The 15,503-nt window shown below is 41.9% G+C and overlaps 1 protein-coding gene across 1 annotated transcript in view; it reads right to left on the minus strand.

Moving 5' to 3' along the window:
• The window catches only part of MYO5A (myosin VA (heavy chain 12, myoxin)), a 192,480-nt gene extending 188,330 nt beyond the window's left edge, over positions 1-4,150 (minus strand). The window contains exon 1 of the mRNA XM_012658084.1: positions 4,056-4,150. Within this exon, the coding sequence (XP_012513538.1) occupies positions 4,056-4,082 (27 nt within the window). The 5' untranslated portion in view covers positions 4,083-4,150. The remainder of the gene's footprint in view (positions 1-4,055) is intronic.
• Positions 4,151-15,503: the final 11,353 nt, after the last annotated feature.

A 15,503-nucleotide genomic window follows, 5' to 3' on the forward strand; every position in this document is an offset into this window, starting at 1 on the left:
AAGAAACAGAATGTGACAGACAAGAGAAAGGATGCTGAGGTCTCCAACCTGAGGGACTAGGACAATAGCAGTGTCATTAACAGGCCTAGGGACATCAGGAGAAAATACGAATGGAAGGGGCATGACAGAAGACTTGGGGACACTAATGTGCTTGCCAAACTCCACATCACAGCACATGATCAGAGATGAGATTTCTGTCCTGCTTTAAGATGGCAGAAGCAGTCTGAGAAATATAGCTTTAACACCAAAATAGCAGAATTGCCAGAACTGATGATTTGAAGGGACAATGGTATAGAGTATAAAAAGTGGAACTATCCCAGAAAAAATCTAGGCCATGCAGCTCCTGTAGGTATGAGGGAATATGGTGGGAAACGAAGGTTACAAATATACAATCTACTGGTCTAAACAGCTATTTCATCTAGGAGAGTTTACATGACTCTGCAAATGTGGGGTTTTAGACTGTTTTTGCACTGTTACAATACTCAGCATCTTAACACATCATGAGGACGTCCTTTCTTGTTGTTGTTGTTGTTTTTTGGCCTACTACACAAGCAGAGAGGGGCCTCCTAATTCAACAGATTCAGGTAATCATAACCATTCCACAGAATTTATGGTGCTATCCATCGTGTCTGGGAACTTCATGTGAAGAGGACTAGCATGCCACTCATTACTTTGCTGCTGGTGATCTTTCTAGGTCTAATTGACAAACCCTGCTTCACAAATGCTGACTTGTCTTGTAGTTGCTAAAAGCACTTACGGGTAGTATATGAGATAGATATCCACTGGCACCACTGGCAAGTCAAGACTAGCAAATACTTTCAAAATAAGAAGCAATGAGATAGCATAGCTGCCTTCAATTCTTTTGGGAGCAAGGCGGGTGGACCTAAAAATAAATCAACATATAACTCTGTGAATATACTAAAAACCATTTAATAATACACTTTTTTAAAGAGACAGCATCTCGCTCTGTTGCCCAGGCTAGAGCGCAGTGGCACAATCATAGCTCACTGCAGCCTCGAATTCTTGGGCTCAAGGGATCCTCCCACCTCAGCCTCCCAAGTTGCTGGGACTACAGGTTCATGCCACCACACCTGGCTAATTATTTTTACAGATGGCATCTCGCTATGCTACCCAGGCTGGTCTCAAACTTCTATCCTCAAGCAATCCTCCCACCTCAACCTCCCAAGTAGCTGAGAAATTATATACTTTATTGGCATAAAGTATGAATTTATGAATTATATCATACATGAATTATATTTTAATAAAACTGTTACGTAAAAAAAAATCTATAAACATGTTTTAACCAAAATGTTAGTTTCTAGAAATGTTATATCCAAGGAACCTAGCTATTGACCTTAAAATATTTATACCGCTGGAAAATTTTATAAAATGTAAACCTTGCGAAATTGGTGTGACAAAACCATTATCATTCTAGCTAAAAAGAAAAAATTGAACAGTCTCTTGTCCTTCACTGTAATAGGAGCTGATCTGTATCACACATCAAAATCTGCCTTTAAGATCTGAATGACATTTTTTAAAAGGGCACTTTTCAGATGTAACGACAATGTTGAATACCATAATTATGGCATGTCACTAACACATCTTTCCTTGTAATCTACCCCAGGACTTCCTTCCCTGTAATCCTCCACAAGGGAAAGATCCTTGTGTTTATCCACTACTTTTAATGATTTCCCTCTTCCCCTAATAATCACTACCCTAGCTTTTATCTCTGGAATCACTGCAACCTTCCCCATGTCTCAACCCATTCCCTAACTTCTACTAATAAATACCATACCAGCTGTCTGCTTGCTGTTGAGATAACAGTAGGTTATTTATGCCTTTGTAGATTCAAAGTGGGTCAAGAATATAAGAAGCAGACTGTAAGCCCCTTGAGAGATGGGACTGTGTCTTGTTCATTGTTAGAACCACCCAACATTAAGCAGAGTACCTGGAACACAGGATGTCAGATAAATATTTATGCCCGCCATTAAGCTAAGGCACATCACAAAAATAATTAACCAACAAATAACCAAGTGACCAGACTATTCTAAGGCATAAGTATATTTAGGAGAAAGCAGGGTAAGTCCCAACTTCAATCCTGATGTCTAAAACAGTTCGTCTTTACAATGACTAAATGGCAAATTTTAAAACAGACTGTGATAAAGCTATGACCGAAGGCCAGAACCTTACAATTTAAAAATCAGAATATCTTTTCAATTTTTTTCTCCCAAATTATCTTGGGAGGAAAAAAGTTGATCCAAAATCCGACGACAGTTTATTATCCAATCAGTCTCTACTTAAGCAGCCTACTATTAGGTAGCTCAAAGATGGACTGCTCGCCACAGAGGGGTAGGGGGAGTTAGTGGCTACACAAAGTAAAGAATGTTTACAGACTGATATTTCCTCAAGTGAAAATACCTAATATTTCTTAGTATCTACCTCATAAGTTTCTTATGAGGATTAAATGAGTTAGTACTTTTAAAACACATAGATCAACAGTACCCGGCACAAAGTTAGCACTATATTAAGTGTTTGTTATAATAATAAAGTAACTTTTAATCAGTTTCCAAATTATATTCATTCATACCTTAGAGATCTACAAAAGCCTAAAGAAATTACTAAGTTTAGAGAGAAGTTCCAACTGTGCAGTTCTTAAATCTAAGGCTTGAAAGAAAGAGGTCCCAGAGAATGCTTAATGAAGCTTCTCATTTCATGGTTGAAGGAATTAATCATATACCTCGTATTTGTAGAGAAATTCATAGGCTACAAAAAGCTTTCACAACTATTATAAAGTTTGATCCTCACAACAGCTTGTACAGAATGCAGGGATATAATTATAATTATAATTCAGTCCATTTACACATGTGGAAACTGAACCAGAGAGGTTAAGTGACTTGCCCAAGGTCACACAGTTAATAAGTGAAAATGTCCAGGCCAGAATCCGTGTCTCTTGATGCCCAGTCCAGATCTCTTTTCTCTATAACATGCTGCAGCTTGATCCCTGGGATTACTTGAGTCATATTTGGAATCAATGATTCCAGGAATCTAAATGAAGATTCTATTACAAGTGCTAACTTGAAAAATTAAGGCAATTCTGTTAACTGGAATTAGAGGTAATCAAGAGTTGGCAAAACGATTACCTACACATGAGCTATAGGATAAAATGCCATGATTACACACATTCACACACTGCCCAAGACCAATTTTCAGAACAGTCTTCGAAGGGACAGTTCTCCAAAATATGCCATTCATGGATTACCAGAGCCTGAGAATATTAGTGTCAGTTTAAAAAAGAAAAGGCTGCCACTTCCCTTAAACTAAACCCAGAAGAAAAAGGCTTGCCCTAGAGGATGGTGAAGACTTGGAGGCTAACAAGGCTCTACGGAATTACACGCAGGTTGCAAACTCCCATCGGCAAATGGGCGAATGAGTGCCGACCATCCCAGCCGGTGAATCAGCTCGCTTTTATCTGGCGGCATCTTCCCCAGGGGCTCAGCCGCCCCAGGGCAGCAATCTGAAACCGGGCAGCTAAAGGTAAAAATCGACTGGGCACCGTCTGCAGGGATTCAAATAACCTCACAGAAAGGTTGGCTGGCGGTAGAAGTGGCACCGCATGCCAACACAGGACGTTATTTTAAGCGCGTGTCCCCATGAGAGACCATCAGATCCACCAGATCATCACCTCCCACCAGCCGGGATTTTTCCTCAGCCAAGCCGGGGGACTAGGCTATCTGGCCCAGGCCAGCCCTACCAAATACACACGGTGGCCCCCTTTCCACGCGTAAATCCGCTCTGCCCCCAGCTCAAGAAGCGTGGCAGGGGGTCCGAGAGACCCCGGAGACAGGCCTCCCTCCGCTGCCTTAATCATCAACGCCCAAAAGAGGAAGGTGCCACAGCGAACGACAGGCGCGCGGGGCCGAGGGTGTTGAAACGCTTGGAAGAGGGGTGCAGGCAGGGCCTGCCCCGGCCCTCGCGCTCCCGCCCCCTCCCCAGCCTGACAGCTGGCGGCGCGGCGCGGGCCCCTCCCCAGGGCGCCGGCCCGCGGGGCGCGTTACCTTTGTGTAGAGCTCCGACGCGGCCATGGCGGGCCCCGCGAGCCGACGCCCCCCGCCTGTGCGGAGGCCGCACCTCGCCTGGGCGGCCGCCCGCGCCGACTAGGAAGCGCCCGGCAGCGCCGGCAGGGAGCGGGGCAGGGCTGGGCCGGGCTGGGCGGGCCGCGCCGGGCGGGGCGGGGTGGGGCGCCTCAGGCGCGGGCGGCCCGCGGGGGCCTCGCCATCACTCTCGGGCTCGCCGCGAGCCGCCGCGAGCGCTCCGCGTGCCCCGGGTCCTCCGGGTCGCCGCCGCCGCCTCAGCCACCTCGGCGGCCCGTGATGCTGCCGCCGCCGCCGCCGCCCTGTGCATTGTGGGAGCGGGAGGAGGCTGTGCCCGAGCGTTGCCACCGCGGCTGCTCCGGGCTCTCTCGGGCTCACGCTGCCTCCCATCGGCTGCGGGCACGGAGCAGCATCAGCCTACCAGCCTGCGCCGCCGCGGCTCAGACACCCGCCCAGGACTCCCACCCCGGGGCGCGGCGCAACGCGGACGCCGCGAGCCCTGCACCGTAAAGAAGAGCCCGACCCGAGGCAGGGGCAGGGGCAGCAGGGCTGTCACTGTGTCCAGGTGAACGACTAGGAGCTGCTAGGCTGCTTCTCCTTCCTCCCAAGCATTTCTAGGAAGCGGATTTAGGGCCGGAAAATAACCTAGAACTCCCGAGTAGCCTTGTCAACAGCAGTGACCTGAAAGCTGGGCAGTGCAGGACCGGGAATTTGAGGTGAAGATGGATCACCAAGGTCACTCCCAACACCTCGGCATCTGCAGCAGTCTCATGATGCCAGAGCTTAGGGGCCGGTTCTAAGCTACAGAAACTTAAGCGACCTTGAAACAAGATACCCCCAGGGGACAGCCCAGGAATCTTTTTCCTAGACCTGTGCGTTTGCAGAGAGGTACAGCTAACCTTCTGTCCCAGCTCTCTTTCCGGTCCTGTTCCCCCCTGGTGATTGTCAGCTTCATGGTGCCACCTGAAAATGCCAAGTCTAAGTGGAAAATCTATACCTGCAATTTAACTCTGTATTGAAACGTCAAAGCCCTCACTCTCCTAGCGGTTATCCCTGCACATCAAGCAGAGTGGTCTTTCTACCCCCAACCCTCCGCTGTCTTCGCCCTCTACCTCCTCCCACCCTCACTTTTGATTCTAGTTGAATAATCCTCATATATATATTTAAATATATATATATATATTAATCCCAGCCTCTTTTTACTGTGCTCACTTATTTCTTTGAACTGTAAGTGGTCCAGTGCCTGTCATGCTAATCTAGGACCATTTCTATGAAGAACAACTCTCACAGCCGGGCTCCTGGTGACGTGTGTGCTGGGGCATGTGTATCTGAAAAAAGACCGTTCACTGAAAGGCAGAAGGGAGAAGGGGCCAGACCTCTCCTCCTCTTGCTCGCTGGCCCACGATCTCCTCAGAAACGCCAGAGGGAATAGCTGCAGAGTCTAAAGGCCTACAGAATTGTCTCTGTTTCTTCCCAGTCTAAAATCAAATTTCTTCCATGTTTCTCGGTCTCACCCTTTCTACACCCATACATAAAAAGAGAACACAGGTATAGTTATGACCAGTGGAACAGAAAGAGCACTGGACTGAGATTTTGGAGGCCTGGCTTCCACCCCTTGCAGTTTCTTCATGCCTTGGGTAAGCTGGTAGCCACTCTGTTTTCTCACCCTTCAGATAATACCTACCTCTGAGGACTTGACCAATGCTGAGTATACTGAGTAAAAAAAGCCAAAATCTGAAAGAGTTCTTAAACGTGTGAATGCTTTTTCTTAATGATGAGAGAAAAGGAAATTGGTACCATCCTTTTATAATTCCTGAACACATGCATTCGACCACTCAAATATTTGGGGCCCTAGTAAGAGGAAGGTAGTGGGGATGAGGAGGAGGAGAAGAGCTGTGTACTCTTGACCTTACCTTACCTCATTCAGAAAAAGAGCAGACTTAAAAGCCAGAAGAAGCAACAGGAAGCCCTGATGGGGGCCTCTTCTGCCTTACATGTATATATTCACAGTCTCAAGCACTTTGTCATTAGTGAAGTATGAAAACCAGCAATAGATACAATTTCCAAGGGATTAGGCTCAAAGAGTAGCTAGAGGACAGTGTATTTTATTTTAAGTTGATAAAGTTCTCAGGTCCCTGGCCTAGAGGAGCCCACTGCAAGGGCGGCTGCCGGGGGAGGGGAAGGGGCAGTCCGTGCTGCATGAGCATATATAGTAGTAATTCTAATTCTGTAAGATTGGCCCAGTTCTAGAGGCAGAAGCAAACTGCTGTGTTACTGGTTATAGTACATTAATTGACATTTACATATCCTAATATTTAATGTTTCGGAGGACTAGGTACTGGGCATACGTGACAGGTGAGTGTGTGGGGAAGAATTCCAAATAGCTCACTGAGAGATCCAAATGGTGATATGATGGGAGATCATTTATGATTGAAGGACATGTAGAGACGCAGCATGAGGATACAAAGCTGTGAAGCAGAAAAACAAAACACGAATAGAGTAAGGCTGACCAAAAAGACTTTTGAAAGATGGGAGACAAGTATCAGGAACTGCTTGGATCGTCCCTCTTCACTGTGCTGACTCCAGCCAGCTATCCCAGCTCCCCTCACCTGTGAGCTTAGGGGGAATTATAAAAAGTACTGTACTTAACTCAAAAGGTACAATATTTAATTCACTTATCAAATAAATAATATATGTGAAAATTTTATATGTAAACTATATTATAAATGTAAACTATTATCATTACTATTATTTGTATTCCCAGTGCCTATTACTCTAATTCTAGAGTCTAATCTTGCGTGTTCCAAAATGTCTGTCTGATCTCTGGTCCTTTGTTTTCCAGTCTTCTAGCCTATGTCCTGACTACCTGCTGTCTGACCAGCTTCTGCAGCTCTATGCCCAGCTCTACAGCACCTGATTCCTTCAATCAGTTGATTTGTCTGGATCTCGAAATACTTCCAGCCCAACTCCGTAGCACTTACCTGCTTTTACATTGCCTTGATCTTCCTGAATTACTCAATTTTATAGTACTTACTAGCCCCTCTCATCCTGTACTTCCAATAACCACAGACACACTTTGCCTTCCATGTGACAATGTTTTGTTTTTCTCCATTGTATGCTGCGATGGGTGGAAGCTCTTAAGTAGTGAAAATGACTTAGATTCAGATGACCTAGATTCTATCCCGGTTCTAACCTGGAGCAAGTCAGGCGAGCTCTTTTTTTTTTTTTTTTTTTAATAACTTTTTTATTTTAGAACAGTTTTAGATTTACAGAAAAATTGCAAAGATAATACAGAGTGGTCCCACATACTCTGTGACCAGTTTCCCCTATCATTCCCCTATCCTATATTAGTATAGTATATATACTTCTTACAATTAATCAACCAATAGTGATTCATTAACTAAACTCCGTACTTTACTCAGGTTTCTGTAGTTTTACCCAACGTCCTTTTTCTGTTTCATGATCGTATCCAGGATACTGCGTTACATTTAGTCATCATGTCTCATTAGGATCTCCCTGGCTGACAGTTTCTCAGGCTTCCCTTGTTTTTGATGACAATTTTGAAGACTTACAGGTCAAGTATTTTGTAGAATGTGGCTCAATTGGGATTTGTCTTGACTAGACTGGGGTTATAGGTTTTTGCGAGGAAGAACACAGAGGTAAAGTACCATTTTCATCACATCATATCAAAGATCATATTATCAACGTGATTTATCCCTATTGATATTGACCTTGATTCTCTGGTTCAGGTAGTGTTTATCAGGTTACTTCACTGTAAAGTTGTTTTTCCCCTCCTGCAAAATTCATATGTTGAAGTCCTAACTCCCGGTACCTTAGAATGTGACTGTACTTAGAGTTAAAATGAGGTCAATGGACTTAATTCAATGTGACTGGTGTCCTTATAAAAAGAGAAGATTAGTGGTGGCAGGGTCTGGGGAAGGGGCAGCAGCGCCCTGTCTGGCCACAAAGATGGCAAGGAAAAGCCCCTGAAACAGCCCAAGAAGCAAGGAAAGGAGAAGGATGAGGAAGATAAGGCGCTCAAGCAGAAACAAAAAGAGGAGCAGAAGAAACTCGGAGCTAAAAGCAAAGGCCATGGGAAGGGTCCCCTGGCCATAGGTGGAATTAAGAAATCTGGCAAAAAGTAAGGTGTTCCTTGTGCATAAGGCGATAGTGACCCTTGATTCCTGTTTAAACATCTGTATTCCCTGCCATAACATCTTTTGCTACCGATAGCTAAAATGAAGTGTCGTCTTGAAGTCTATTGTACATTTAAGAATAAACTTTTGTAAAAAAAAAAAAGAGAGAGAGAGAGAGACAGAGAGACGATTAGGACACAGATATGTACGCAAGGAAGACCGTGTGAACACATAGGGAGAAGATGGCCATCTACAAGCCAGGAAAGAGGCCTCAGAAAAAAACAACTCTGCCAACCTCTTGACCTTGGAATTCTAGCCTCCAGAATTGTAACAAAATAAATTTCTGTTGTTTAAACCACAGCTCTAGCAAATTGATACTACAGTCCCCTTTTCCATACTATACTCTTTTGAAAGAAGTTACTATGTGAAACCCAAACTTAGAGTAAGAAGTTATGCTCCACCTCTTCGAGTTGGCCCTGTGTCCCACATACCCCCACCATTGTGTGTATTTTGTTTTGGATTACTTCCTTACTTTCTAGCACTATGAGATGCTCCAGGCTCATTTTGTATATTTCCTCACCCAATCTTAGAATCAACCATTTCTCTAAGAAGCCTTTCATTGGAGAATGGTATTAGAAACCAAGATTTGGGCCTTATTGCTACTTTTAGGCCCTCTCAGCTACAGAGCAAGGAAATGTGTGTATACTAACCTGTGTATGTACACATATCTGTATGTAGCCACCTATGTCTATATTAAGCTAAAAATGAGTTCACAATGATGTCTCCAACTCTAATTTATTACCACATGGATCATTCCAGCCTCCTCCCCTTGCTTTCACTTTCTGTGAACTCTCACTCCAACAGTAAAAAAACTGACTCTTTTTATTTATGTATATATTAATATTTTTTACAGATAGGGTTTCACTCTGTTGCCCAGGCTGGAGTGCAGTGGCACGATCACAGCTCACTGCAACCTCAAATTCCCAAGTTGAAGCAATCCTCCCAGCTCAGCCTCCCTAGTAGCTGGGACTACAGGTGCATAGCTCTGCACTTGGCTAATATTTTTAAAAATTTATTTTAGAGATGGGATCTCACTACGTTGCCCAGACTGGTCTCGAACTCCTGGCCTCAAGCAATCCTCCCACCTCAGCCTCTCAAAGCACTGGGATTATAGGCATGAGACTCCACATTTGGCCGAGCTTATCTTTTTTAATCAGCAAAAAGTCAACTGTTATGTGTATCGTCATTGAGGGGTTCAAATAAGATAAATGAAAAAGTATATTGGAAACTCGACTGTGCTATACAATTTTAAGATATTATGAATCCAATTTTGAGTCCTACCTCTCCCAACTTATTTACTCCCTGCCTGGACTGCCTGATTCTGTTGTGTTACAGGATCCAATGAAAGCTATATCAAGAATCGAGTGACTTCTGAAAGAGCATTTTTGATGGGTAACAAAATGAACTTAGATGTCATCAAGAAAGGATAATAACTCAAAGATTAGAACTATAAAAGTGTATTGACCTATTTGGGTATACTACCTGGCTGGGTAGTGCTGTATAGAGCCCTGTTTAATGATTAAGGCATGTTGAATCAAATGAGTAAGGAGATACTGGATTTTTACCACTCTCTGAAGTTCTCACACACTAAAGTAGTTGACTGACAATACTGCAGTGTTATATGGAAGAGGTATATAGGAAGGTACGACGCCTGTCATATTTATGTTTGCCTGTCATCTTTTCTATATTTTTGGGAAATTTCCACATTAGTCCTGCTCGCTGATTTAAAAAAAAAAAAAATCAGAGCAACAACATTGCAAGACCCTGTCTTTACAAAAAATATAAAAAATTAGCTGGGCATGGTGGCATGTGCCTGTAGTCCCAGCTTCTCAGGAGGCAGAAGTGGGGTTACTTGAGCCCAGGTGTTGGAAGCTGCAGTGAGCTATGATGACTCCATTGCACTCTAGCCTTAGTGACAGAGTGAGACTCTGTCTCAAAAACAAAAAACTTAGGATTCAAAAGTGAGCAAATGTGAGGGAAACAGGTTCTGCCCAGAACTTCCATTTGCTAAGCACAACAGCAGAGATGGGCAAGTTTTGGGGACAACACTGGCTACCTAAAAATCGAGCTCCTGGTTTTCAATGTCTGCTGGTGGCAATAGCAGCAACAGCAAGCAGCAGCAGTTTCCATTATCAGATCATTGCTGTAACGTGTTTCTGGGGCTGCTCCTGGAAGATTTACAAGACTGTTTCTTCAGCCTTTCCAACAAGTTTGTAAGTGATCTGGTAACTTTTGATAAATTCCTTTTCTGTTATAATAAGCCAAAATTACATATTTGTGATTAAGAACCCTGATCATTATAAAGTGGTATAGTAGTGAACTACAATCTCAAGAATATAGATTTTTTCCAGAAAATATTTATTGGCCAGGCACTGGGCTAAGTGCTAGGGCAAAATAACAAAATACCTGTCTTATAAGGGACGTTAACTGAATGAAGGTACTTAAAATGCAGTGATTAAGTGCTAAAACAGTGTTATACGGAAATGGTTATTGTCTTAGAGGATGGAACAATTAACATAATGTGGGGGAGGGGTATATTCACTTTTCACAAAGATAATGTTTAAGTTCTAAAATATAAGTATTAGGGTATTAACAGATATCACAAACTAAGACAAGCCACAGATTAGGGAAAGACACTTACTATGTATATGTAACTATCACATATATATTTTTTAAATAAAGAACTTCTACTTCTTCTAGGGAACCTGACCTAAGACATAGGCAAAAAGCAATGGCTGCCATACATGGAATCCAGAAAATGACGGACTCAGCTCAGGAGAGCAGCCACGTCCTAGGATGACAGCTGTTTATTACGGTAAGAAAGCAACAAGCTCAGATTGAAGCAAGGGAGAAGTGGCCTCCAGGGGAGTTTTCTGTAGCAAAAGGAAGACTCTATAGATACTTGATATGATAGGAGATTAAAATAATTGTGGCTATGATAGAAGCCAAAAGTACAAGGGGAAAAATAATTAGAATCACCAGGAAAAACAAAAAGCTATATAGGGAAATGTAATCATAGTATAAACTGTGATCTTCAGTGAACTATAAAGTTGGGAGCACTACTAATAATCGTAAAATAGAAGGCCGGTGTAATCCAGCTCGACAATGTAATTGTAAAAACACAGATGACAAAAATTGAAAGAAAGCAAGAGCGTCAGGGGAATGGTAAGGGTGTCAGTATTGCCATCTTACACAGCAGAGAGCCAAGAAATACTGGCCACGGAGAATGGAATAAGAAAGGTGAAATCGTATTATTAAACATTGTAAAGGAAGCTTATAAAGGAATCGAAAGCAGTGATGATACCAGGAGGAGGGTGGGAAAGAGAGGTGAGAAGTGCTGTGAGCTAAATCTTCACCTATCAGTCATTCACTTATGTCTAAAGTTAAGTAAGAAAACAAGAAACAATGGTATAAAATGCTACTGAAATATATGGAGGCAACTATCAGAAAAACACATAGACTGAGTATTCCAAGTAGTGTTCCCTTTAGGGAGCTAAACTTGGTGGCAGAGAGGTATATTTTATGATTTTTGGCTTTTCACTATGTTCTTCTGTACTACTTTACTCCAGAGTAACATACAAGCATAATTTTGACTGAAAAGATGGAAGGAGCAAGAAAAGAAGTCTAATAGGAATTTAATTTAGAACCAAGTTTCAGTTCTACCGTTCTTCACCCAGTGGTTGAGCCTTCTGCTTGACAGCATTTGCTCCATTCGGTTCTCTTACAAAAATAGTTATGAATTTAAGCAATAATCACAAAGAAACCATTTTTAAACTTAGAGATCCTTCTAGGTCAGTTAATGTACATACATGCTTTTACAAAGTTGTAAAGATTCTTCTGAACCATTAAGCACACTTCTCAAACCTCTACCCTCTTTCCTTCATACCCTCTTTTCTTCTGGAAAATGACCTCATTAACGCCCCTCTCCTCTGGATAGGACTAGGGTCATTCAGTGTCTTTTGTTCACCTGACCTCTAGCCACTCACCCACTGATTCTTTGAAAGACATGCCAAGGCTGATCATCCCAGCTCTTGCCCTCCTTTCTCCTTTGTATCTTTGGTTTTTCTTTAGTACTTTTTGTTTTGCCTATAACCATCCTCTTATCCTGGTTGGTAACACTTGTGCCACCAACCTAACTCATAGGTATCAAGTCAGACGTTTACAATCAGTAGTGTCTGCCAATTTTCTAAAAATAACATATTAAGTCTTTCTTTTATCAAGTATATTTATAGTGATTGCAGCTTCTCATAATATTGATATTAAAGTGTTTGAGAATTAAGGAAGATATAATTATTAGTATTCTGTAACTTACAGGCTTGGTCTGACAGAAAGCTGCTCACTGGCATCTCTGCCTCAGGTCTTTATCCTTAAATTAAAATTTAGCTGCTCTATAGTGGTCATTTCTGTAATAACTCAACTAGTGACTTACATTTATAGACAAGGTTATTAGAAATATTAGCTTGTATAGATGCAGAAAAGCTGGGGCCCACAGAACTCCAATTAGCCTTACTAAGTTATTGGTAATGGGGTAGCAAGAAGCCTTGGAAATCAGATACAGAACGCTTGCAAGGTTACGATCACACACCAGCAGAAGAGCAGTGAACACTTAGTATGTCCTTATGTTAGAAAATCAGGTATACCAATTTCAGTGATGCGTGAGGCTTATGAAAGCAAAGCTCTTTGACATTTTTTTCATTCACAGAAACATTGAGTATAAAGGCCTGGACCCAGAATCAAGTATCTCTCTGCATCCAAGTCCTTAATCTGGTTTCCCACAATATTCTGTTTCACTTTATTCATTCAACAAGTATTTGAGTATGTATAAACTGTTTCTAGGTGCTAGGGATGCAATGCAATAATTAGAGCTCCTAGGAAGTTAAAAGTTGAGCTGAAATGAGAATGGAAAAGAGCTAGACAGGCTACGAACCAGGGGAAGTGCTTAATGGAGAAGAAACAACTGTTGAACACAGGCAGGAATGACCTTCAAGGGTTTTAGAGGTTATGTATGATGTACATGTTTAAAAACTCACTGTGGCTGCTACACTAAGAATGGAAGCAGGGGGTCGGGGGAGGTTGCATAATGTGGACAAGGGAGCAGGAGCGGAAAGTGATGTTAGGAGCTATAGCAGTTGTCCAGGTAGGAATATTAGTGGTTTGGGATGTGGTGCCAGCAGTGAAGAGAAATGGACAAATCCAGTATATTTTGGTGGATGTTGGTCACTGCCTCCTCACAGGAGGAACTAAGGATGACTCCAAGGTTGGTGTGAGTACCTGAGTGGGTAAATGTATGGTGGTATCATTTACCGAGTTGAAAAAATGGAAGAAAGAACAGGTTTAAGGGAGAAAAATCAAGTTCCTGCATATGCCATGTTCTCCCACCAAACTTCCTTATACAGGTCCTATTTTCCCGACTCCTTGCCTTTTTGAAAATAACATTCCTTCTATTTAAAATGCTCTTCTTCCTCGCTTCTACCTCCCTGCCCCGACCCCTACAGTAACCCATCTCTCAAAGTCATCTCTAAAACTCTTCCCTGATCTACCACTCATTCTATTTATCCTGTAAGTTGAGTAACTCATCCCTAGTCTAGACTTCCTGGAATTCTGTTTCTTCCTCTCTTAAAGAATGTAGTATTTTCTACCTTGCATTAAATTATATACATAGAGTTAAGTCTTCACTTAATGTTGTTCATAGGTTCTTGCAATCTGAACCTATGAACCATTTAAGTGAAATGATGTATAACAAAACCAACTCCACACTAGGTTAACTGATATAAACAAGAGTTAAATACTTATGGCATATTTCTGGTCTCTAAAACCTCACAAAACTTCTAAATGGTCAAACATTTCTAATATTAAACATTGAAATAAATGTGAGCTATACATACATTTAAGAAAGATTAATAAAAACAAAATAATTATTTACCCAATTATTCCAGTTCAGGGGCGCAGGTGGCAGGTGGCTGGAGCCTGCCCCCACAGCTCAGGGCACACCCTCACACTCACTCAGACCGGGACAATTTAGACATACCAATTAACCTAATATACACACCTTTGCGATGAGAGAGGAAACTGGAGTACCCAGAAAAAACCCCAAGCGGACATGAAGAGAACTTGCAAACTCCACACATTGACCCCAGCCGGGAACTGATTTTTTTTTTCTCATTGTTATAACAAAACCCTGTTGAACAAAACGTTATTTGAGGACCTGCTGTATATATATTTCATTTCTCAGAATGTAAGCTGTCTCATTCATCTTTCTATATCCAATACTATTGTACTACAGTGTTTTAAACATGAGATGGAAAAGACAATTTGCAAATGTTTAAGTACAAAGCCTTTACAAATAAAAAAGTTAAGACTGCTAGGATACCATTAACACGTTATTTAAATTAAAACAAAACCTAACACTACAATAGTCAACTTCTTTCTACATAGAGTAGTAGCTGAAATCTAAAGGGATCAACTTTATAAAAAGTATGCTGAAAAATATAACACTTAAATAAGACAAAACTGCAAATTACATCAATAGAAATTAGGTAGATAGTTTATTTTTTGTATATTTCACAAGTATAATTTTGGAAGGGCTATTTGACAAATTTCAGCATTAACTGCCAACTCTATAGACACGTTTAACAAAGAAAGGCATTTACTCTTGGCCCTTTTAAATACAGGCAAAGTGCCCTCTTGCATCACAAATCCTGGAGATGCAGTAACAGACTTAAGGGCATAATATTAAAGAAACAGATGTTTTATTCCAACTATTTAGTTGATAAATAACATAATACAAACACACATTTATGGCTATCATGACCACCAGTGATTTGCAGAATAAACCCTATAGGCCTACCTACCTAAAACGCTGAAACTAGTAAAGCAGTATAAAATCAGTGTTTTTGTAACAATAACAGAGTAAGACTTCTTTGATCCCAATCTTACAAGTTGTGGTGGGGAATCAGTAAGAGAAAAGAGATGCGGGAAGACTGGCAGTGCATGCTGAGATAGAATTGGAACAGTGGCTCAAATTAGTAATTATCCAGATTAAGACAGTGTTTTAGAAAATCAAAAATGTGTCCTAAATTGTGGCATATTGGAAAAGGTATTAAGAAGCAATCATTCATCAGCCCTAAACACCATTTAATAGGTGCCGTCAGTGGGCTTAAGGGATAAGTAGGGATGAGAGGGTGAGGCAAAGCGAGGTGAAGGAAGGAAAATGAAA

Source organism: Propithecus coquereli, unplaced genomic scaffold, assembly GCF_000956105.1.
Source record: "Propithecus coquereli isolate 6110/MARCELLA unplaced genomic scaffold, Pcoq_1.0 Scaffold57, whole genome shotgun sequence".
In the NCBI taxonomy this organism is placed as follows: domain Eukaryota; kingdom Metazoa; phylum Chordata; class Mammalia; order Primates; family Indriidae; genus Propithecus; species Propithecus coquereli.